At 46.6% G+C, this 25216-nt stretch overlaps 1 protein-coding gene across 9 annotated transcripts in view; it reads left to right on the top strand.

Annotated features, from left to right (window-relative positions):
• The window catches only part of SCML4 (Scm polycomb group protein like 4), a 122697-nt gene extending 97903 nt beyond the window's left edge, over nucleotides 1-24794 (top strand). For 6 of the 9 annotated variants that reach the window (XM_050786745.1, XM_050786742.1, XM_050786744.1 and 3 more), the window contains 4 exons: nucleotides 3412-3702; nucleotides 15025-15170; nucleotides 17705-20300; nucleotides 20611-24794. In XM_050786745.1, the coding sequence (XP_050642702.1) occupies nucleotides 3412-3702; nucleotides 15025-15170; nucleotides 17705-17830 (563 nt within the window). In that variant the 3' untranslated portion in view covers nucleotides 17831-20300; nucleotides 20611-24794. Of the gene's footprint in view, nucleotides 1-3411; nucleotides 3703-5677; nucleotides 10501-15024; nucleotides 15182-17704; nucleotides 20301-20610 lie in introns of those variants that run through there. The other 3 variants (XM_050786743.1, XM_050786739.1, XM_050786740.1) reach the window with 3 other exon arrangements.
• The last annotated feature ends 422 nt before the right edge of the window (nucleotides 24795-25216 follow it).

The following is a 25216-nucleotide window of genomic DNA, read 5'->3' as shown; positions in this document are numbered from 1 at the left end:
CTGAACTATTTATTAGTTCCAACAGTGTTTTAAGTGGATTCCTTAAGATTTCATACACATCGGAGATAGTTTTACTTTTTCCTTCCTAATCTAGATGGCTTTTCTTTTCCTTAACCTAACTGCGCTGGCTGTAACCTCTAGTACAATGTTAATAAAAGTAGCTGGAATGGACTGTCTCTTTTTATTCCTGATCTTGGGGGACAGCATCCAGTCTTTGACCATTAGCCACGATGTTACCTATAAGTTTTTTGCAGATACCCTTTGTTGGATTGAGGAAATTCCCTTCTATCCCTAGTTTGTTGAGTGATTTTATCATAAAAGCGTATTGGATTTTGTCAAATGTTTTCTGCATCTGTTAAGATGATTGTGTGATCTCCGTTTTATTATTCTATCCATATGGTGTATTACATTAATTGATTTTTGAATGTTAAATCAGGCTTGCATTCCTGGGATAAATCCTAGTTGGTCATGGTGTATATATCTTTTCATACATTGCCGGGTTCAGTTTTGCCAGTTTTTTGTTGAGGATTTCTGCATTCATATGAATAACAGATATTGGTCTGTAGTTTTCTTATGATGTGTCTGTCTGGTTTTAGTATAAGGGTAATCCTGTCTTCGTAGAAGTATTTGCCATAGAAGTCGTGAAGTATTTCACCCCCTTCTATTTTCTGGAAGAATTTGTAAAGAATTAGTATTATTTTTTCTTTAAATGTTTGGTAGAATTCAACCATGAAGTTATCCAGGCTTGGGCTTTCTTTGTGGGTAGTTTTCTGATTACTAATTCAATCCTTTTACTTCTTACAGGTCTACTCAGATTGTCTTTTTCTTCTTGAGTCAGTTTTAGTGGTTTGTTCATTTTATCTAAGTTATCTAATTTACTGGCATAAAATTGTTTATAGAACAGATGGTTCCCTACTTAAGATGATTTGACTTAATGATTTTTTCACTTTACGATGGTGTGAAAGTGATACACATTCAGTGAAAACCATACTTCAAGTATCTATACAACAATTCTGTTTTTCACTTTCAGTAAGTATTCAGTAAATTACATGAGATATTCAATACTTTATCGTAAAATTGGCTTTGTGTTAGATGATTTTGTCCAACTGTGGGCTAATGTAAGTGTTCTGAGCATGTTTGAGGTCAGCTAGGCTAAGCTATAATGTGTGGTAGATTAGGTATGCTAAATGCATTTTCAACTTATGATATTTTTAACTTATGATAAATTTGTTGGGATATAACCCTATTGTAAGCAAAGAGCATCCATCTGTATTTCTTAATCTTTTTCAATTTCTGTAAGGTTGGTAGTAATTTCAGGTTTTCATTTATGATTCTAGTAATTTGAATCCTCTCTCTTTCCTTCTTTATTTTTTATTTTTATTTTTTGTCAATCTAGCTAAAGGCTTGCAATTTTGTGGATTCTTTTTCCAAAGAACGAGTTTTTGGTTTTATGGATTTCTTCTATTGTTTTTAAAAATTCTCTATTGAATTAATTTTTGCTCAAATCTTTATTTCCTTCTTTGCTTTAAGTTTTTTTTTCCAGTGTCTTATGATAGATTAGGCTATTTATTTGAGATCTTTCTTCCTTTAACAGAAGTATTTACAGCTCTAAATTTACCTCTAACCACTACTTTAGCTGTATCCCATCTGCAAAGACTTTTATTTCCAGTCAAGCTCCACATCCATCCCCAACTAGGAGAAGATCTGCTAGCTCCCCTATAAAATCAAGTCTTAATCTTCAATACCTACATTATGGAAGAATCCATGCATGGAGAAGGCATCTGATCTTGTGGCCTCAAGTTTGTTTTTCATTGCCAATCATGGAGCATCCATTGGTTTTTGTTGCTGTTGTTTTGTTTTGTTTTTTTGCTGATTGCATTTTCTTTGGGCATACCAAGATCTGTTTTGATGGTGTCTAATATACAGATAATTACTGCTGGGGATAGGTAGACATGATCTTGTCTTGGTGGGAGGGACTAGAATAGTTTCCTTCTTTCTATCACCATAATTTCTCTGGACTTCCCCCACCCCCCCAAAAAAAACTCCGTGTAAAAATAATAAAACAAACAAAAAACCCACCATTCGACCACAGGTATAGCTCACAGGGAGTTCAACAGGCTCAGTGATGAGATTTAAAAGTATAGGACTGTAATCCCAGCACTTTGGGAGGCCGAGGCAGATGGATCACTTGAGGTCAGGAGTTTGAGACCAGCCTGGCCAAAATGGTGAAACCCCGTCTCTACTAAAAATATAAAAATTAGCCGGGCATGGTGGTTCCAGCTACTCTTGGGAGTCTGAAGCAGGAAAATCACTTAAACCCGAGAGGTGGTGGTTACAGTGAGCTGAGATCGCACCACTGCACTCCAGCCTGGGTGACAGACTGATTGATTGAAACTCCATCTCAAAAAAAAAAAAAAAAATATGGTAAGTCCTGGTTTACCTAAGAGGCACTGATGATGAGGTTGGCAGACTTTCTAAGTCCTCTCCCCTGCTGCACTCTAGCTTGGCTCTTTAGCACTCCTGTGAAGGGCTTGGGGAGGATTGAGGGGCTGTCCAGATCGACACTTGCGTCGCTGCTTGTTAGCCGTGGAGGAGGACAGCCGCCCTCGTGTATCAGGACTAAAGGTGTGGGGAGAAAGCACCGTGGCACCTGAGCCACCACCCAGGCCACACAGTCATCTCTCCCGACTCTGGAACATTGTGACTCTTGCTTGATCTCTCCCAGGAGTCCTGCGCCAGGTGAGGGGGGCTGTGCTGGTGGGCGAGCAAGAGCAGGGAGTACAGGGAGATTCTGAGAAGCCAGCAGAGACTGTGAGGGCAGAGCCACTGTGGAAGAAGGTCTTTGATCTGGGCTTATTCTTTTCTTTTTTCTTTTCTTGAGGTAGAGTTTTGCTCTGCAAGCTCCGCCTCCCAGGTTCAAGCGATTCTCCTGCCTCAGCCTCCCGAGTAACTGGGATTACAGGTGCCTGCCACCACATCTGGCTAATTTTTTGTATTTTTAATAGAGACAGAGTTTCATCATGTTGGCCAGACTGGTCTTGAACTCCTAACCTCAGGTGATCCACCTGCCTCGGCCTCCCAAAGTTTAGGGATTACAGGTGGGAGCCACCATACCTGGCCCGATTTGGGCTTATTCTTAAGTCATCGATGGCCAAAATATCAATTTTCCTCTAAGCATGGAGGAGCACACCTCCTAATTCCTAATACAATATGCTCCTGTGGGCGAGGCAGCTCTCAGCCTGCTGACAGGTATGCTATTTGGAATTATGTTGTGGGATTAATTTCTCCTCTCTCCATCCTCACACATACTGGGGACTGTGTTGGCAGGGCAGGGTTTGCCAAGACGGATGGTCTGGTAGCTTCCTGAACTGCTCTCTGATATCTGCTTCTCTGTACTGTCTTCTTGCTTAGCCAAGACAGTCACCACTGAAGAGTACCTGGTGAACCCTGTGGGCATGAACCGCTACGGTATGGACCCCTCCGCCTCCACCTTTAACCACAGGGGCTCCTTGCCCCCCTCCTCCTCGCTGTACTGCAAGAGGCAGAACTCTGGAGACAGCCACCTTGGGGGAGGTCCTGCTGCCACAGCTGGTGGTCCCCGCACCAGCCCCATGTCTTCTGGTGGCCCCTCGGCACCTGGGCTGAGGCCCGCAGCCTCCAGTCCCAAGAGAAATGCAACCTCTCTTGAAGGAAACAGATGTGGTAATGTAATGCATGCATCAGATTCCCGCTGACACAACATCCCTTGCCCTCACGCGGGGAGCACAGCACCTGGGGAACGGGGAGTGTGGCTGTTTAAACACAGGACTGCTGGGAGATCAGAAATTTCCACAGGCCCTTTCATGGATTCTTGAGGTTCTCAAAAACAGCCAAACTCAACCTTTGATAAGCAAAGAAAACCATGTATTAGGGTAGGCTAGGCCACAGGATACATAGACTCCAAAATGTACACAGGCTCAAATACCATAGAAATTTTTGTTCAAGAGCCAAAGGCAAATGTTCCTGATTCATGGATGCATCTCAATTTAGGGACACAGGCTCCATCTATTTTGTGGCTCTGCCACCCTCTACAGCCTTCAGGCCCCATGCATTTGGGGACTAGAAAGGGAAAGAAGGGATGGAGAAGGCACAGGCGCTTCTCTGCAGTCTGAGAGTGATGCTCATTACTTCCACTCACATCTCATTGGCAAAAGCTGGTCATTTTGCCACACTTAACTATAAGGGACTCTGAGAGCTGTAGGTTAGCTCTGCCCAGGAAAAAGGGGAACCAGACCTTGGTAAAGAATTGTCTCTTGCATAGCAGGTGTCACTTTCAGGATACAAATATGTGGTTAGAAGCAGAGGTAGGCAGAATTCCCCCAATACTGGTTGTAATGCCACATCTGTCTTGTCCACTAAAGAAAGCTTGTTGGACTGCAATCTACAGAAGCACTATGAGGGATAAAGGATTAAAGTAATAGCTTGAAGGCCCTTCTGATTGATGTTTTAAAAAATAATTTTCAAGCTTCAGTATTTTGATAGTGCATAAAGGCCATAGAGTATAGTAGATAATCACTGGGACTTCAGCCAGACAGCCAGGGCTGAGATGCTGGATCTGCTGCTTCCTGCCTACCTTTTGCAAGTCTTAACTTACCTGTGCTTTGGTTTTCTCACCTATAAAAGTGCAACAATAATAATGGCAGCACCTGCCTCATGGGATTGTTGGGAGGATTAAATGAGTTCATACATGCATTTAGTATGAGGACTAGGTTGTAATAAGAGCTCAATAAATGCTAGTAGTTACAGCATAGATCTTTTTAACACATCCCTTAACAGATCACAGCCCATCAGCTCCACAGCTGAGAACTGCTGAAGAAAGAAGGCCCCAGGCCAAGGAGTCTGGGAGTCTTCATCTTGCCACCCTGTGGGCACCTCAGTGGGCAGGCTCTGTCTTCTGTGGCAAGCCACATTTCTCCCCTGAACCCAGGACCCTTCCACCAGTGACCCCAACAAGCCGCACACATGAGCCATTTTGTATGATTCAAGACCCTCCACACATTCCCTTCTAAGAGCCTCATCCAACCCACATGAGCATGGCCCTGAGCAGCTTCCCCTGGCCAAGGATGGAGAGGTGAGAAGGGGTCCCTTGCTGGAGAGCTGTTGAGGGGTAGAGCACAGATTCTGTGTCCACGGCAGCTCTTGCCAAATGTAGGCTACTTTCCAACACTATCACACAGGACCATAAGCCAGGCAGATTAAGTGAGCAGAGCCCTGGTTTCCAAAGGAGAGCAACATTGTTCCATCTGATTCCTAAGAACAAGAGAAAGGGACATGAACTGGCACAAACCAACACTGTAAAGTAAACCAGGGGCAGCCTTGATTTCATAGGTTTGTCCCCAGTGTTAGCATAATAACTGGCATGTGGTAGGTGTTCAATAAACATGCATCATGTCTGTGCCCTCATGGTGTCCCCTTGTCTTGTCAAAACACTCATCCTTATGTCCCTCTGGCATTTAAATGTCTCTTTCTCTCATCCTCTTCTCCTCAGCCCAATTCCCCTTTTCTCAGGGTGGTGATCACAGGACACCATGCTGATTGAATTGACTCATAATCCCAGAGTGTCCCACTTTTTAAAAAGGAGATATTTACTCTCTCCCATGCACGTTGGTACAATTTCAGTCCTATGTCTTACATGCAGGATTTCCAGCAGTAAGAGGGAGGCATGATGTGGTTGCAGAGAACTTCTATCACTCACTCGACAACAGTCTGCCCTGTTCAGTCCAACTGGTGACCCAGGGCCAGGGAATCCAGGGCTCTTCAGATGGCCTCAGCATAGTTCCCTTCCCCAGCCCCTCATGCCTCCTTCCAGTTGAGCCCTAGGATGTCCTCCTGTCCTTTACTTTCATCCCCATCCCAGCCCTTTGTTCTCCTGTGTATGAGTCTGTTCTCATGCTGCTAATAAAGACATACCTGAGACTGGGTAATTTGTAAAGGAAAGAGGTTTAATGGACTCATAGTTCCACATGGCTGGGGAGGCCTCACAATCATGGCAGAAGGCAAGGAGGAGCAAAGTCAAGTCTTACATGGTGACAGGTAAGAGGGCTTGTGCAGGGGAACTCCCCTTTATAAGACTATCAGATGTCATGAGACTTACTCACTACCACAGGAACAGTATGGGGGAAACCGACACCATGATTCAATTATCTCCACCTGGCTCCATCCTTGACACATGGGGATTATTACAATTCAAGGTGAGATTTGGATGGGGACACAGACCTAACTCATATCATCCTGGAATCAGGCCCTGACAGTCTGAGTAATCTTGCCAGACAACTGGCCGAGGGGCAGCCCAGACCCTTCCTCAGGCTCTAGCTCTGAGAAGGCCCTCTCTGCTGGAGCCTAGTTACACCCCAGGAGAGGCCCCCTAGCTCAGGCCCTTCTGCCTCTCAGGTTCCGGGATGAGATCAGAGAAACAGAGTCCACCAGTGCCTGCTGCCTTTCATCCCAAGAACATCAATAACTGTACCCTGAATACTGGCTGTCTTTTTAATAACTTAGAGGTATTAGAACCAGCCAGGCATGGTGGCTCATGCCTGTAATCCCAACACTTTGGGAGGCCAAGGTGGGCGGATCACTTGAGGTCAGGAGTTCAAGACCAGCCTGACCAACATGGTGAAACCCCGTCTCTACTAAATATACAAAAATGAGCCGGGCGTGGTGGTGCCTGCCTGTAATACCAGCTACTTGGGAGGCTGAGGCAAGAGAATCACTTGAACCTGGGAGGTGGAGGTTGTAGTGAGCAGAGATTGCGCCACTGCACTCTAGCCTGGGTAACAGAGCTAGACTCTGTCTCAAAAAAAAAAAAAAAAAAAAAAAAAGAAATATTAGAGGGAACTTTGCCCAAGACCCTGAAATCCAGTTGTCCATAATCAGCAGGACCCCCACCATGGGACTGTGGGATGTTTAAAATCACAAAGCCACCTAACCTCTTTGGAGAAAACCTGCTACATGATGTATCAGTTAAAGTTCACTGTTGAGGCTTTGTGATACATTGAAGAAAAATGAAATTATTCATCCTTTGTACATCTATTAACACTTTAATTCCCCAAGGATTCCTTTTAACCAGTGCCTTCTTAGGGTGCTAAATACAACTGCAGGTACCAGAAACAGCCAGTCAGACAGGCACATTCTAAGCAGTGAGACAGAGGAAGTGAGTGGGGAGAAGATGGAAGGAAGGATAAGCACCAGTGTCTCTGAAAGAGGTTTCCATTTCTGCTTACATTTCATTGACCAAAATTTAGTCACATGGCCACTTGCTGCAAGGGATGCTGGGAAATGTGGTTTTCATTCCCAGCAACTGTGATTCCAGATGGAAATTAGGGCTGCTATTACAGAGGAAGAAGTGCAAAATAACGCTAAGTAGGCAATGGGAAGTCGGATCAGAAATGCTCACTCCCTCCTTTTCCCTCCCACGGCACTTTGTTTCCTCATCTATAGTTCTTACTCTAACGCGTCCTAGAGAAGGGAACAGACTCTCAGCTTTGTGAAGTCTCTTATTCATATTTGAACCCCCCTACAGCCCCGGCAAAGGGGGCTTGTTTGAGGCCTTATCAAACTGTTATTTATTGAACACCTACACTCAAGGGGGCCAGATACTTTCCACACATTGTTCATGGTTTATTATAAGTTATATGTTTAGGATTTAATATTTATAAAAAGATATTGGTATATTTGATTTAAAGGAAAAGAAAAAGAGGTTCAAGAGAAGGGAAATCAAGTGCTGAGCCAGGATCTGACTTCAATGGTCTCCAAAGCTTGTGTCTTTCAAAACAACCCCAGGGGTTTTCAAATCGTGCCTGATGACTTTCAAGGTTCTAAGAGATGGAGAAGACGGAACAAGAGCAGACAGGACTCCAGGTGCCCTCCCGCTCTTGAAGCAGGGCCTGTTCACATTTGCAGGGTGGGGTTCTATATGTGCTTTGCTTAAACAAAATCTGTACAGCTAAAAATGTTTGGAAATGATGGAGATAAAAACCGTGCTGACTTGAGTGGCAGGATGTTAAAGTGGGAGAGAAACCACCAGCGTCCTCACCCATTTCTCACCTAGCTGTCAGCCTGGTGCCCATTGTGGATCCCCCCCACACCCCACCGTCCCACCCAAATGACTGTTCAATATTGCTCTGAAGTTCCATCCCAAGTAAAAGCAGTTGTCACCAAAAAAACCATACCTCTTTAAGAGAGTTTGCTCCAAGTCATAAACCATGGAAGAGACTTAGAAATGGCCTTTTCCCCGTGGTACTAATCAAAATGGTTTAAAACCACAGAAGCCAGAAAACTGCATGAGGCTGCAGGCAGAAGGGTGGGTACTGATGACATGACAAACTCCTCGGCCTTCTCTCTCTGGCGGTACTTACCTTTAGCTCCCTGCAGTCGTGATCTATCACATCTGTCTCCGCTGCCAGTGGGCTCCGAGGGGATGTGTTCACAGGGCACATTTTCCTGGTGTCTGCTGACGCTCTGGTGAAAGTTTGAGAGCTCTTCCTTGTCTCTCATCCAAGATATAATCACCAAGAGCTATAAAGAGGTTTTGGATAACAAAAGCTTCCTGACTTGGGCATTTAACAAGACACACTGTAGAATTCCCAACCACAACTAGGTCCAAGATTCAGAATCAAGAAATGAAGTCAATCTGATATTGCTATTACAACCCAAATGCTTCCTGTGGTTGGATTTTTATTTGATAGAGCCTGGCATCGGGTGAGGGATGGAGACAATTTAGCTAGAAAAAGAAGAATGAAAACAGCATTCTATGTGAGGAGGTGAAGTGGACAAAAGCATGGCGAGAGCTGATTAATTAAAGAGTTTGTGCAGGGGCTGGGTGCAGTGGCTCACACCTGTAATCCCAGCACTTTGGGAGGCAGAGGTGGGCGGATTGTCTGAGGTCAGGAGTTCAAGACCAACCTGGTCAACATGGTGAAAACTGTCCCGACTGCTACTCGGGAGGCTGAGGCTCGAGAATCACTTGAACCCGGGAGGTGGAGGTTGCAATGAGCCGAGATCACGCCAGTGCACTCCAGCCTGGGTGACAGAGCGAGACTTCATCTTAAAAAAAAAAAAAAAAAAAAAAAAAAAGGGTTTGTGCAGGGACACCAGGGAAACCATGCTGGGAAGTTTGGGATCCATGTCAAGCAGATGGGACTTTGCTCTGCAGTAACTGTAAACCAGGCATTTCTGAACAGAGGAGTGAGCTGGTGGCCCTGGGATTTAGGAAAACAAATCTACTGACCACTTATGGAATGACATCATCATCATAAGAAGAACAGTAACGACCTAATGAGTAATCCTGTTTAATGCTTTACAACATTATGCCATTTAATCCTTGCAACAGCTCAGCAAGGTGTTTTATAGAGGAAGCAACTAAGATTCAGGGTTTGGTTGGTCCCAGCCAGCAGAGACTTCCTGGGCACAGTGTGCCAGGGGCTCTTCTCACATCTGAGGACAGAGCTGTGAATAAGACGGACACCGGCCCTGTTCTCTGAGGGTTTGCAACTCCAGGGAGACAAATGTCAACAAATTAGTACACAAATTTCATTACAGTTGTGATGGTTGCTGTCAGGGAAAAGTGTGGATGCTGTGGGAGAATCAGATGGGGAGGGAGGGGCTGAGCCTACCCTTAGGAGTCAGGAACGGCTTCCCAGAGAAGGGACAGTGGAGCTGGCTGGAATCAGCAGGAGGAAAGACAACCAGGGAGGGTCAGTGGGGAGGAGGGGTAGCTGGAGGCTTCCCAGCAAAGGTCACAGTGCCTGCCAGGAGGTCACAGTGTCTTCTGGTGGCCAAGAAGGAATCTAGCTCAGCTCAGCTTGGCTTCAAGCCCACAGTCTCTCCTTGTTTCTAGAGACATGCTCCCTCCTCACACAGGCAGGCCAGCTGGTCTCAAATCATTAAAAGAAAAATCTGATTAAACTCTAAGGATTGGGTGGGCTCTCTTCCCTCTCATCTCTCTCACCTCATGGCATCTTGAAAACTAGATAGAGTGAGTGGCGCTTGCCTATAATCCCAGCTACTCCGGAGGCTGAGGCAGGAGAATCACTTGGACCTGGGAGGCAGAGGTTGCAGTGAGCCGAGATCACCCTACTACACTCCAGCCTGGGCAACAGATAGAAATAATGAAAAACAGCACTGTTTCAAGCCACATAATTTTGCCATAATTGTGGGCTAGCCTGGGCACCTCACACATTTGATATGGCATTGTATCTAGAAAGGAAGCGTCTAGCGGGAGCAGGTCACTTGGAGATGCTGAGAACAGATCCCCCTCCCCTGCCCCTCACCAACCCCGGCCCTCCCAACCCAGCTGCAGCTGCCAGAAACCAAGAGGGCCTGGGCAGCTCACAGGCAGCCTGAGGACACAGGGGTCCCTGTCGGAGACAATGACCTTCCAGTCTTTGAGATTCTTAAGGTCAGGCTCCAGCCCTGAGCCACATTCTCTTGATTCTTAAAATATTCTTAAGAAGCAAAAAATAATATTCACAACTTATAGATGAAGACAATGAGGTCCGTAGAGAATGATCAGAGCCCGGGAGGGACAGGATGCCTGGCCATGGCTGCACTTGTGTTTTGCATGTGGACACACTCATGCAGCCTTCAGCTGTGGGAGGAGGTGACTCCCTTCGTGTGAACAGCCTGAGGTGGGAGGGGTTACACAGCATCATAAGGGGCTGGCAGGGGCTTAGAGATCAAGCCCTTTTATTTTACAGCAGAGAAGCAGAGGGTTGATCACATGGCTGGTGGGTGGCAGGGGTTTCTGACTCCCAACTCACTGCTCATTCCGCTCCTCCACATGACTCTGTCGTTAGCTAAAGAGTTTCTTCTGAGTTATGAATGAGTGAAAGGAAATTACGTACGTATGGATGTGCTCACGGGCATGTGTAAGGCAGAGGGAGATTCACAGAGAGTATGCAAGTACCTGTGCTGTGAAAATCGGGATTGCTTTGAAACACTGACTCACAGTCATCCTAGCTCTGGTAAAGGTGAGTTCAGCTTTAGAAACAAGCATATTTAATCCATTCATAACTGAGTTTCACTTTTCACATGCCTCTGGCAGGCCCCAGGGAATGACAAGACCAGGCACAATGTCCTCCTGGTTAGAGAACTCTGCCTGCTCACCAAGTTGTCTGGCCAGTACTTCTTGACGTGCTCTGTCTTCTTAGGAGCAAGACTTTTCCACATCCATCATGTCTTACTGTTGACCTATCACATCTGCCTGCCCCAGCTGCAGCAGGCTCCACCCATCTGTCTTCCTGACACCTTCACCACAGCTGGAGAGGGAGTGGCTAGTGTATTTATCATTTTCGTGAGCACAGACCACTGAGAGGCTCTGCAAACCTGCCACTGGAAAGTTCCATTTGTTTTCCTTTCTAAAGCAAATCTATGTGCTTTGGATCAGGAGCAGCTCCCAAGGTGTGACTTAGGCTGCCTGCTGCCCTCTGTCTTGTATGACTAAAAGGTCCCCTAAGAAACACGCCCGAGCCAGGCCCCTGCTGCCTCCGCTCCATCCTGGAAAAGTGAAAAGTGCCCACAGCAAGCACCAGGTACCAGGAACAGAGCCCACTTTGCCATCTCAGTTATCTCTTTCCTTCCACAGCAATTGCCCCGAGAGCCTCTTCCTTAACGACAAACCAGCCACCTGGCTCAGCCCTTCAACACTGTTTTTGGAGGTCCCTGACCTAGCTCAAAGGACTGTAGGTTCCTGTGAATGATCCTGTTAATTGGTCTGGGTTTTCCTCCCCTTCCTGTCAAATGCAGGAAATTAGATTTGACCTCTGCTCTGATCACTCTAAAATTATTCTTGGCACTGAAGACTTCCAGCCTTTGTAATCAGAGCATCTATTATCACCCTGATTAACGCCGATGTTCTGATGGGGCGAGATCCAAAGGCAGTGTGATTTCCGTGATTCCTCGTCCCCATGTTGAGTGCAGATGTCTTTAAATGGAGTGAAATCATCTTTAATAAGCATGGATCAGCATTCAGATGGCTCCAGGGTGCATTAACAGATTCCCAGAAAAATGCCCCGTGCCAAACCACCTTATGGGACCCTTCCAGGTCCCACAAGGAAGAGGCAGGGAAAATCTCAAAGTCAATCCAGTTCTCAGCCAAACCATTACGTGTTTAGGACAGACGCAGAAATGCGATGCTGTGTTTTCCTCAGTGCTAATGGAGCAGCATGCACGTCTCAGGCACATTAAAAAGAGGAAGGAGACAGAGACAGCAGAAAGCCACTGTGCCCTGAGATCTAAAGAAGGGAGATAAAGTGAAGGCTTCTCAACTTCTAACTAGAATTCTGTAGGAAAGCTGCTTCATTGTTCAGAGCCTTGACTTTTTTCCAGCCTTAAAATACAAGTAAAGATTACACACACGGGCTTTTGTATAAGTTACCTAGACTGTGTCTACAGAGTATATTGATTCATCTCACATTTATCAAGCCCATATTTATAAACACAGTCATGCATCACTCAATGGGATACATTCTGGGAAATGCATCCTTAGGTGATTTCGATGTTGTGTGAAAATCATAGGTTGTACTTGCACAAACCTAGATGGTATAGTCTACTATACACCTAGGCAGTGTGGCATAGCCTATTGCTTTTAGGCTACAAACCTGTACAGCATGTTACTGTACTGAATACTGTAGGAAATTGTAGCACAGATCACCAGGCGATAGGAACTAGAATCATTATCATCTTATGGGACCACCGTCCTTAGGCGGTACAGGACTGTATATGTACTCTGAGCCATGGAGGAGTCAATGATTATAACCCCTGTCATGAGAGGATCACATTTGTATTTTTCACCAAACACTTCACCCAGCACGTGGTACAGAGAAGGTGCTCAGTCAATGTTTGTGGAGTGAGTGGGAGGAATCCTTAGGAAATTAAAATCTAACTAGAGGTTATAGAGAAGTTCATAAATAATTGTACTACAAAGCGGAATGTGAAAGCACATTAAGAGATAGATGAACAAATAAAGATGTAGGAATAAAGGGGTAGGAGGCTGGGTGCTGTGGCTCACACCTGTAATCCCAGCACTTTGGGAGGCCAAGATGGGTGGATCACCTGAGGTCAGGAGTTCCCAGCCAGCCTGACCAACACGGTGAAACCCTGTCTCCACTAAAATACAGGAATTAGCTGGGTGTGGTGGTGGGTGCCTCTAATCTCAGCTCCTCGGGAGGCTGAGGCAGAAGAATCGCTTGAATCCGGGAGGTGGAGGTTGTAGTGAGCAGAGATCGCGCCGCTGCACTCCAGCCTGGGCAACAAGAGTGAAACTCTGTCTCAAAAAATAAATAAATAAAATACAATAAAATAAAGGGGTAGGAAGGTGATGTGCAGGCTGCAGGAAGTACAGAACATTTCTGTTCATGAAGGCATCAGGTGGAACATGAGTGGGAAGGAGAGAGGGTAAATGCCTTCTAGGTTGAAGCCAAAGCACCAGCCACAGGCAGAGGAAGGAAGCTGGGGAGACATCCGGTCGGTCACAACAAGTGTACCCAGACAGACAGGCGGTGCACAGGAGATGAGGGCTGTGGGGAAGGGAGGGAGGCTCCTGCCCTTGGTGGAGCACTTGACATAGGTCAGACTCGGGGCAGGGCAGTATCCCATCTCTGTCCTCACACCTGCCCCTCCAGGTAGAAAGCACGGCCATTTCACCCATGAGCTACATCCTGGTCCAATCACCAGCAAGCGGCAACTCCAGGATCTGTCCCTAGGTCTCTCTGGCACCAAAGCTCTTCTCCCCCTCCATTAAGAAAGAAAAATATTATTAAGACCAAGAGAGCCCTTGACCTTGAGGTAGAATGAGGACTCAGTGTGTTGGTAAGGGGGACCCATGGAGAGATGGGTCTTAGGGAGAACATGAGGCAGTGGTAGTTGTAGGCAGTAGGAAGAACAGGGCATGGCCCAAAAATACCTATTAGGAACCCATGGCAGGGGTTTAGGTGGCAGGCTCTGGGACTGGGATAGCAGGGTTGGAAGAGAGGACACCAGCATCAGAGGCATTCTCCCAAGAGCTTCAGAATAATTAAATGTGGGAAGCACAAAAAGGGGAGGAGGAAGAGGTAGGTTCCCCAAATGGGGGAGACAGGAAGAGGAGCTGGCTGTAGGGAAAGAGGATTAATTAGTTCGGGACATACACACACAAAAATCAACCCGTAAGTATTGCCAGCCATTGAATTCATTGCTCTCTTCCTCCTTCACAGCCCTGAGCCTTTTCACCTGCTGCATGGGAAATACCCTATGCAACCATTTCCCAGGGACCAGCTATGGACCAGGCACAGGTTAGGCCCTTTGTGGTCAGGGAGTTCGCAGTGCAGCGGGGGAGACCCAGGCAAATGCTCTGACAGCCCCAGAGGGCCATGCAAGGACTCAGTGTGTACCTGAGGCAGTGAGTGAGGGGACATCCTCTTTCTGCATGTGTGACCAGGGATGGCTCTGAGGATGCTGCCGCAGACTTGCATTCTGCAGAGACCGTAAACGAGAACCAAAAGCTACCTCAATTCTGCCATGCTTCTATCATCTCAGTGTGAAGGCCACGGAGGCAGAAAGGACCCCAAGTCACTGGCCTCACTGATGTGATGAGGCTCATCTGGACACTCATCTTAGCACACTTGCCCTGGTCACCAGGTACCCAGGCTCAGGAGGCCCTGGGCCCGCTGAGAGAGAACTGAGCGGGAGAGTCTTGAAAACTTCAACTCGGGTGGGAATTCCAGCCTATTGAAGGGAATCCACTGTCTCGTGCTTCTTCTCCTGGGAGAGCAGCGAGCTTTGGCATAGATGGGGAGGGTAATGTATCTAGGAGTGGCCTTCCGTGCTCTGGGCTGCTGATAGAGCTGCCACTCACAGTCTTTCCCTGTGACAGGAGGTCACTTGGGTCAGCTCCTTGGACTCATGGGCACTGAGGACCCCCCTTCCAGGCTAGGTGGGGGCAGGCAGCACCAGGTAGGTGCCCGGCCCTGTCCCACTGGCTCACGGTCTCCCTCTCTGTACCTCATCCAGCCTCAAGCCCTTCTCAGGATGCGCAGGATGCCAGGCGGCCACGGAGCAGGAACCCCTCCGCCTGGACTGTGGAGGACGTGGTGTGGTTTGTGAAGGATGCCGACCCGCAGGCTCTGGGGCCTCACGTGGAGCTCTTCAGAAAGCACGTATGCGAGTGGTGGGTTTGACCTTGGGGGGATTGGGGGAGCAGGCATGGAAGGAGAGTGAGGTTCAGGGAGCTGCGGGATGCTGCCAGGGGAGGTGTGGGGGGAGCTCTAAACTAAGGCCTAGGGGCACCCTCAAGGGAGCCAGAGATGAGAGGGACAGGTACAACCACAGGGTCCTCAGAGCAGAACGACCACTTAATTTGTTTTTAAAGGAATATTTGCCCCATCTGTTCTCTCATGTTGGCCTTCATCAGGAGTGCCTGCTTCCTGCCCATCCAGCCGTCTGTGCATACAACAAATATTGACAGCACACCTACGACATACCAGGCAAACCGCAGTAGTGCCTGTTCCTAAACCACTTCAAGGATTAAATAAGAAAATGCACAAAAGGTGTTCGGCACGGTTCCTGGCTCAGACAGCCTTCACTGAGCAGAGAGCATTATGATGATTTTGAGATATGCTAAAATATAGAGAGATGGTAATTTTTTTTTAAAGATAAGAATCAGTAATTTACCTGCTAGGCTTACTATACTCATTTTGTTTTTGTTTGAGACGGAGTCTCACTCTGTCACTCAGGCTGGAATGCAGTGGTGAGATCTCAATCTTGGCTCACTGCAGCCTCTGCCTCCCCAGTTCAAGCAATTCTTGCGCCTCAGCCTCCCAAGTAGCTGGGATTACAGGTGCCCGCCACCATGCCCGGCTAATATTTGTATTTTTAGTCGAGACAGGGTTTCACCATATTGGCCAGGCTGGTCTCATCCCAAAGTGCTGGGATGACAGGCGTGAGCCGCCGCGCCTGGCTCTGTACTCATTTTGTATCGTGCTGTTACAGATTACCACCAGCATAGTGGCCTCACACAATCCACCTTCTCTGTCTAACCACTCTGGGGTTCAGGAGCCTGGCATGGGTCTCACTGGGCTCAGCCAGCAAGGCTGCCTTTCCTTCTGGAGGTTCTAGGAGAATCCGCGTGGTTGTCTTTTCCGGCTTCTAGATCCACCATCAGTCCTTGGCTCCCGTCCCCCTGCCATCATCTTTAAAGCCTGTAACATCAAGCTGAGGCCTGTTTGCTGCTCGGGCTGCCATCCCTGGTTGTCGCTGCTGATGTCCTCTTCCATGTTTAAGGAGTTTTGTGATTACACAGCCGCCCCCTCCCCACCCACCCGGCCCCATAATCCGGGATAATCTCCCTACTTTAAAGTCAGTGGATTAGCAAGCTTAATCCCACCTGCAACCTTAATTCCCCTTTGCTATCTAACTTGACATTCACAGGTTTGGGGACTAGAATCCAGACATTGTGCATGGAGGGGAAGGAGCGTTATTCCGCCTTCCGCCGTGACCATTATTTTTGTTTCCTGATTCTCACTTTATTTGGTGATTCTGTCATAGAAATCATGCTCTCCGATCTGAGGAGGATTCTCATCTAACTCAGCACTTGTCTTTTATTAGGCATATGTTGGCCTCATCTAACAATGGGGCCTTGAGACCAGGAACCACAGAGTGGGTTATGCTCGGACAGATTTGGGCAGGGGGAGTCTGGCTGTCTTCCAGGGTGGGAGGAGACGGTGGGAGTCCAGGAGGTGAGGGAAATAAAAGACAGTAGAAAATGAGGCTCCTGGGAGCGGCCCACAGGTAAGCCTTGCCCACTGCCATGTTGTCAAAGACATGGAGAGTGAGTGACACAGAGTGGGTGCTCCATCAATACTGGTTGGCTGGGCAGATGAATAGAGGGCTGGTGACCCTGACACCGTTACATGAGTCCTGTAACTATGTCTCTTCTCCCCGCCGAGCACCTCAGATTTCTACCCTTTGTCTCCAGTGACCTGAAAATAGCACTAAAGGTGACCATGGAAGCCCAGCCTTGCTAGGTTCATGAACTCAGCATGCATTCTGGAGGGTGACCATTTTCAATGACCAATGGCAGCAGCACCCGGACCAAACCGCAAAGGACTGGCTCATCCCCTTAGTAGTTCTTTGTGCTGAACCCTGAGATGAAGCAGGTGCATTCTTTAGTGTATTCTGTCTAGTGGAACAGACAGGGCTAAACACATCTGAAATCCTCCATTGGGTGGAATGAGTAGTTTTGTCATCAGCTAAAGGTAGGTGGGCCTACCAAGAAAAGAAATGAGAAATTAGGGCAATAGGTGGAGGTTTGGAATAGAAAGACCCTCTAGTTTCAGTGTCTAATGGATGACACTTCTTGCCCCTTTAGCCAAGGTTGGATGAGGAGATAAACTTCCTAAGTGGGATATTGGGAACACACATGGGGTAGTGTTTGATTCCTTCAATGAGGGGAGGGCAGGAATATGAAACATCCCGTGTATCAGACGACTACAGGGAGATGATGGGGAGAGGAGAACACAGTATTTGTTTGCTTTAATATTTTAAAAGATCTTGCCCCAGGACCAAGAGAATATGCTGCCTAAACCAATCCATATGCCCTGAGCACATCCCCTGACCATACCTTAACCTTAGCCACTGTTTGATGACTCTGACCATCTTCTGGGTTTTCTTTCTTCTGATCCTATCCCACCAGGAGATTGATGGCAATGCTCTGCTGTTGCTGAAGAGTGACATGGTCATGAAGTACCTGGGCCTGAAGCTGGGACCCGCACTAAAACTCTGCTACCACATTGACAAACTGAAGCAAGCCAAGTTCTGACTTTTTAAAAAAGACACAAGCGAAACCCAAAACAACAGATCTCAAGATTATCTTCTGCCTTACCAACATCCCACCAATATCACAAAATAGACTCTCCTCTTAAAATTAACAGCCACAAAGACGTGGTCTTTTTATAAAACTTGTGAATCTTTGCCTTTTAAAGAATTTAACGTGGACCTTTTTGAAAGGCTCCTCTGTGTTAATAATTTGCCAAAAAATTACAAAAGCCTCTGATTTTTAACATCCCTATTATGCTGATTTCTCTTAAAGTGGGTCCTATTTGCATAACGAGAGAGTGGGGAACTGAATGCTTATGTCCAAGGAAAGTTCTGGAGGGTTCAAAGGATGAAAGAAGGACCTTTGTCCCTGCAGTCTCTGCAGGGACACCCACCTCAGCACCATCTGCCTCTGACTCTGACCTGGGGACCTATCCATGTGAGCCTTGTTTGCCTCAGCTCTGGAAGCTGACTTCTGAAGATGACTGCCTCACCTTGCACTATCTGGAAAACTTGAATTATTTTGCTCCATGAAAGAAAAGGAAAAAAAAAAATCTTTTCTACTCCTAGAAAATCTGAAGTACTGTGTTGCTCCGCTAGAGGGCAGACTGCTAATGAAATTTCAGGACCCTCACTGACTGCAGTAGCAAGATTATTCAGTACTGAGTGGATGGGTTACGGTGTCTGTGAACAAGATCTAGCCCACACAGAAACAGGGGATTTATTCCACAGTTAGCACCACAGATTGCGACTTGGGAAGAAACCATCAGCTAGAGGGGTCTAGTTCGTATCCAATCATTATTGACTGACTGACTGATACTCAACTAGCAAAGGCAAGAATTTGGAAGCACGCTCTACCCAGATGGGACTTTGGAGTTCCTTCTCTTCCAGAGTCCTCATTGAGGTGTTGAAGTGTTGGCATGCCGAAGAATCTTAGTGACATTTAGCCATGGGTGTTTCTTTAAAAAAGGAAAAGAAAATGTCTCAACGAAGCTTTGAAATGGGAGAGTGTTGATTTCTAGTTACATTGCTGGGTTATGTAGTTGTATCTGTGGCTAATTTTTCTAGTCCTCAACAAATACACAGACATGCTATTATGGGGTTTAATTCAATTTACAGATAGGTTTTCCTTCCTCACCGTGGAGTAATAGAAAAAATTGATTTTCTGCCCCTTTGCAGCTGTGTCCAGAGAAGGACAATGAATCCACAATTTATTAGGCAGAGGGACAACTTCTCCACCGTTCATTTTATCCTTCCCTTTTCTCTGTTTCCCTCCCTGTCTCTTCTTCTTCTTCACACTGAGCAGAAAACATATCTTCAAAATGAATTCACCTTTGCCATGTGCATAATCTCTTCCTTAAGAGGACATCAACAGTGTCGGAGATGAGGAGATGAACATTAGATTTTGGAATTTCTGGGAGGGAGAGGGTTAGGGATGACTCAGGGCCTCCCTTGGCCCAATGGTGAATCAGAAAAGGCACCCCTTTCTCTGGAATACAACCTGAGCAGGGGTCTCAGCTAGCAAGTGGAGCCGGGTGGGAGCTCAACCTCCTCACCCCTTGATCAGCTGCCGTTGTGCAGAACATGAATTGCATAACCTTGAGGGCAGCCCTGGGTAGATCTGCATAGTGACCCTCTATATAGTTAGAATCCAGATGAAGGCCATAAGAAATAGTCCATGTCATGCCGTTAGACCCGCTTTGATGTGCTGTATTTGAGAAAGCACATCGTAGCCTCCTTTTCAGACACACAAATGGTGGCTGGACTGAGAGCATAGCAGAGAAGGGGAGGAGGAGAATGTACTAAACTTGCTCACTGAATTGAGCTAGAGTGTGGAAGAGCTTGATATCTGATGGTTTTGTTACAGGAAGGGGTTCCCGATCCAGACCTCAAGAAAGGGCGCTTGGATCTCATGCAAGAAAGAATTCAGGGCGTGTCCATAGAGTAAAGTGAAAGCAAGTTTATTAAGAAAGTAAAGGAATGAAAGAATGACTACCCCATAGTCAGAGCAGCTCTGAGGGCTGCCAGTTGCCCATTTTTATGATTATTTCTTGATACTATGCTAAACAAGGAGGGATTATTCATGCCTCCTCCTTTTAGATCATATAGGGTAACTTCCTGACATTGCCATGGCATTTGTAAACTGTCACGGCACTGGTGGGAGTATAGCAGTGAGGACAACCAGAGGTCACTCTCGTTGCCATCTTGGTTTTGGTGGGTTTTAGCCAACTTCTTTACTGCAGCCTGTTTTATCAGAAGGTCTTTATGACCTGTGTCTTGTGCTGACCTCCTATCTCATCCTGTGACTCAGAATGCCTTCGCCTCTGGGAATGCAGCCCAGGAGGTCTCAGCCTCAATTTTACCCAGCTCCAATTCAAGATGGAGTTGCTCTGGTTCAAACGCCTCTGACAGGTTCAGCACCTGAGAAAAGTACCTTGAATCAGGCGTTGGGGCAGAGTCTTCAAGATTTTAAGGTTGGCCGGGCGCGGTGGCTCACGCCTGTAATCCCAGCACTTTGGGAGGCCGAGGCGGGCGGATCACAAGGTCAGGAGATCGAGACCACTGGTGAAACCCCGCCTCTACTAAAAATACAAAAAAAATTAGCCGGGCGCGGTTGTGGGCGCCTGTAGTCCCAGCTACTCGGGAGGCTGAGGCAGGAGAATGGCGTGAACCTGGGAGGCGGAGCTTGCAGTGAGCCGAGATCGCGCCACTGCACTCCAGCCTGGGCGACAGAGCAAGACTCCGTCTCAAAAAAAAAAAAAAAAAAAAAAAAAAGATTTTAAGGTGATAGGGCCTGTCTCTCAAGAGTTTATTAAGCTCACTGCTGGTCTAGAGTTAGATACATTTCCCTCAAAACAGCCAGGGACAGGTTATGTATTCAGAACTGCCAGTGCGAAAACAATGAGATCCAGAAAAATCCCACAACAACCCAGGTTTTTCACTCATCTTTTTTTTTCTCAATCTTCCGATACTTGTGGTACCTCTTCCATGAACAGATACCTCATGTAGTGACTTCCAGTATTAAGTTTTCAAAACTTCCTACCCACCCTCGTCAGTGCCTCCCTCACTACAGAGTCACAAACATTGGTGCTCTCAAATAAAAATCAGCCCCAAACAATGTCATAGAGATCCCTCGAGTAGTTTTCAGGGGAGAGATAGGTTCTCATTTGAAGTCTCGGAGAAAACTGGATCCATGTTCACGTGGAACTGCTCTCACGGAGGTGCTATCTCATTTCGCATTAAACTTTAAGCAGGACAGATTGCTGAAGCCATGATATTTGAGGTTTGACTTTTTAAAAATCTCATTACTCTTAAAATAAATGCTGCCACATCAGAGAATAACCTGGGGAGGAAAATCTTCCTTGACTGCTTCTGCACTGAAATGCAATTAGCCAACTAAATTATTGTAGCAATACTGCAATTATAATTAATTTTCACCCCTCTCAAAAATCTTGTCAAACCAGGAGGCTAAATAGCTTCACAAATGTAAAACACACCAGGCCATTTCCTCTAAACAGACCTTAAAGGGTTAGGTCACGTGGGTCACCCTTGTCCAAATGAGAACCGACTTGAGGGCATCCCACTTGTATAGATATGGTACTTGTTATTCCATTGCAGTAGCTTTGCTTCAGGTTGTAGTGAATAATGATATCGTTTTGCATAATTCCAAATTAGAGTGTGTATGTGTGTGTGCCTGTGTTCATGCTCCAAACATTTCCAATTACACTTGTCTGTTAAACACCGAAAAAAAAAAAAATCAAGAGACAATTCTATTGCCTAAGGCCTTTTAAATATTTCATGAATCACATTATTCCCTGTGCGAAGACTTTAGGTGAAAGCCGTGGGTCTTGTCTCTCTCTCTGTGTGTGTGTGTGTGTGTGTGTGTGTGTTTCCTGACACTGTAGTTGGAAGAGCCTTAGGAAGTGAGTGCTTGGGAGTGTACGAGCCATTGCCTTTGCTTGGTTTGCAATACGGAGGCAGAACCCACTGTGGTCTGGTTGCTACTACTAAGTGCCCCCTCTTATTCTACTAGGGTATGCCCTTGAGGAAGCCGGGTGACCAGGGCTGCTCTGGGACTCTGGGCCTGCCCCCTCAGGAGGATGATTGTAAGTGTCAAGCCTGGGCTCCAGGTGACTCTGGGGAAACGCCTTGCTGGGGAGCCCATGGCAGGGAACAATTGTCTTGTGGGCATTTAGCACCTACCAGAGAGTACACGGAGCTCTCACCATTTCCCTGCAGCAGGGCTGCTACCAACTATATTAAATACATTGGGAAGGAATATGGGACTAGGGCTGGTTTACTGGAGAAGGAAACCAGTGACAGAGGGAGGCCTACACCATAAGTTTCTTAGGAAAACAATGAAAGCAGCGATTCTAACAGCCCCAACCCTTCATGCTGCAATAACCTATTTTTGTATCTATGTGCTGTATGGAATAGTTCTTATTTTTTTTATTAAAATTCTTTTAAAATTATTTTTGAGATGGTTTTAGGAGAATGTTGTCAAATCTCTGAAGATAATTGGAGATGTCCATAGGTGACCAGGGACTGAAATTTAGTCATTGTCAGAAGGTCTCGAAAGATGGAAATAGTCTGCTCTTGTTCTAAAGAAACAGCCAGGTTTTCATATGTGTAAGCGGTCAGCAGGCACGGTCTGACCTCTGCTCTGAAGGGGTCACTTCTCAGCTCTTCTCCACTGGGGATAGAGGGGAAGGGGATTGGACTCACTTTTTTTAAAAACCTCAGATAACAAGACATGGAATTGTGAAAGAGTAGGTGATTTTTTTAAAAACCGCAATCTTTTTTTAAGGAGAGGGGTGCAAACCTGTCCATGGGTCTGATTTTTTTTTTTTTTTTTTTTTTTTTTTTTTTTTTTTTTTGGTCACAAACATTCTAAGAACTGAGCACCTGCCGGGCTCTCCTGTTGCCTTGCCATGTGCCCCATCGCTCCCCTGTGGCATGAGAGGGCCACACTGAGAACACTGGGGATGGTCCAGCAGACGGTCAGACATGCAGGGGAACAAACCTTCTTGTTTCCATTCTGTGATGTCAAGCCCAGCAGCATCACCCCCTCCACCTGCAGGCAGCTCCTGTGTGTCCCGCCCTGCTCCTGCATGAAGAGCGCTGGGCACCTCAGCTTCTGGGGTGTTATCCACTCCGACGCTTATCCTAACCCAAGATGATCCCTGCACAGACGATTGGAAGCTGGATCTTTGGAAATCTAGCATTTGCTTGAAAAAGAACCGCTGTTATTTACTGCCGCCAGATAAGGATAATGAAAACAAGTCTGCTAACAATAGACTCGGTGTAATGGTTCTAATGCTAATAAGCAACTGCTGGGACACTTCCCATGGTAAATTCCTTTGTGGTTTCGGTGGTGTTATCACACGTGGGCCTCACCAAGATGCCCGCCTGGAGACAACACTCGCTGTGACTCTCCCAGGCTTCAGGAAATGCCCCCAACTTAGAAGCAGTTCTGGGCAAAAGCACACTTTTAGAGGAGGATTTGCTTTTCTTCACTGTGCTTTCACAAGACAGGCCCCAGATCTGCACTCTTAAAATCCTACATAAGGAGCCCGGAGGTTCTCCCCATGCTTAGCATTGGGCTCGATTTCCTGCAGAGGAAGAGACGGCAGGTAGAGCCACAGGTGATTAAACAGTGATGCCAGACAGTGTGGGGCCAGCAGCATCTTTCCATTTGAAGGGTCTACATATACCACACAGACCACCTATACCTCAGCTGTCTTCCCACCCTACCCTGCTCTGGGGCTTGACCACATCGTCTGAGCCTTAGAGTCAGTTCCATGCACTACGTGCTTGCACAGGCCAACATCAACCTCTTCTGTTGGCTCCAACTTTGGAATACACCCGAAGCCTTGCTTCTCCAAACAGCTCATTACGAAATAATGGCGCCTCACTAGGTGTGGCTTTACAGCAATGATGTACGACCGAAGGCTACCTCTACCATAAATGTAGCATCCTCAACTACATTCTTTTTAAAGTGTTGTTGGAAACCCATCATCATCCCTTGAGGGTGGATTTTTTTTTTCTTTTTGGAGAAAGCCAAAGCCACTGGGCTCATGCCTGGTGCATGACATGGGTAATTAGTTTCAGGTTTCAAATCATGTGTTTTCACACACATTCGTTTGTCTTTTCCTTGTGTGTTTTCTTACTTGGTACAAACAGTTTGAACAATAACAGCCACAATTCACTGGTTAACTTAAATATATTAGGCAGGTGTTAAAATAAGGAGCAGCAATGTATGGACTATTTTGAAGGACTACAGTATTTGGATGTATAACATTCAACATATTCATTTTAAAGTATTGTTACTGCTATATCCTTAGGCATGGTAAGCTGAGGATATTGTGAGTGTTTGCAAACATGCAGAGACCACCTTCACACGTAGAACCCTAGAATCCTACAGTTGGGAAAAAGAGATCTTGGGGGACACCTGGACAGCTCCCCTCCAGGGCAGAACCTTCTGCCCTGTGGGTTCCACATTGCTCTTTGCGGGGCAGAGCATGGTACAGTGTGCAAGAAACAAGCTCTCCAAGTCACCTCCCCCCGTACCTCCATCTCCTCATCTGGAAAAGGAGGGGAGTCATCCAGATGACCTTTAAAAGCATTTCCAGCTCAGTTACTTTGGCCAAGGCCAGTGGGGCTGTGCTGCCATAGTAGTTATAGGCTGTTGACTCCTCTCTCTTCTTTTTCATGTCTGCTGGTTTCTGCCTCTCCTCCTTTGCAACTTTATCTAGATATTATTTGATCCTCTTCTCTCATGGGCCCATAACTTCTCAAGGCCATGTAAGCACCACTTGGCCATTCTTTCCCACTCGTTTTTTTACTTTTCGTTCTATTATTTCTTGCTGCCTCCGTGTTTTTTTGTTGGTTTGTTTTCTTTTTTGTCTTTCTCCATTCCACTAGCTCAAATGCCTTTGGGGATAGAGACGGGGTAGAGAAAGAAATAAGAGTAAGCCAACTCTGTTCTCCCTAGCCCAGTGGTTCTGATCTCTGTCCAGTTGTCACCCACCCACAGTATTTCTTGACTCTGCCCCGCTTCCTGCCCAATCTCCTCTTGTTCTATTTCTCAAGGTCTAACCCTCTCAGCTCAATGCCTGAGGTTGGGAATGAGAGTCTCCACCCTTCTGAATGTTTCATTCTGTGACTCACCCTGATGTCCCACTGAGGTGCCTCTTGAATCTTCATGAAGCACAATGCCCTTCTCACTAGCTGTCCCTCTTCATTCAGCCCTGAAGCTTAAGTGACCTGGTGCCAATTCGATGTACCTCTTGAGAACCACAAGCTGCTTCTCCCGCCATCCTGCAACCTGCACGGAGTCACTCTGACATCCAGCAGCAATTCAGATAATGCCAAAGTTCTTTACAGAACA

The sequence above is a fragment of the Macaca thibetana genome, chromosome 4 (assembly GCF_024542745.1).
Source record: "Macaca thibetana thibetana isolate TM-01 chromosome 4, ASM2454274v1, whole genome shotgun sequence".
NCBI lineage: Eukaryota > Metazoa > Chordata > Mammalia > Primates > Cercopithecidae > Macaca > Macaca thibetana.
Note: the sequence above shows the minus strand (reverse complement) of the source record. Positions and strands in the feature narration are given on the sequence as shown.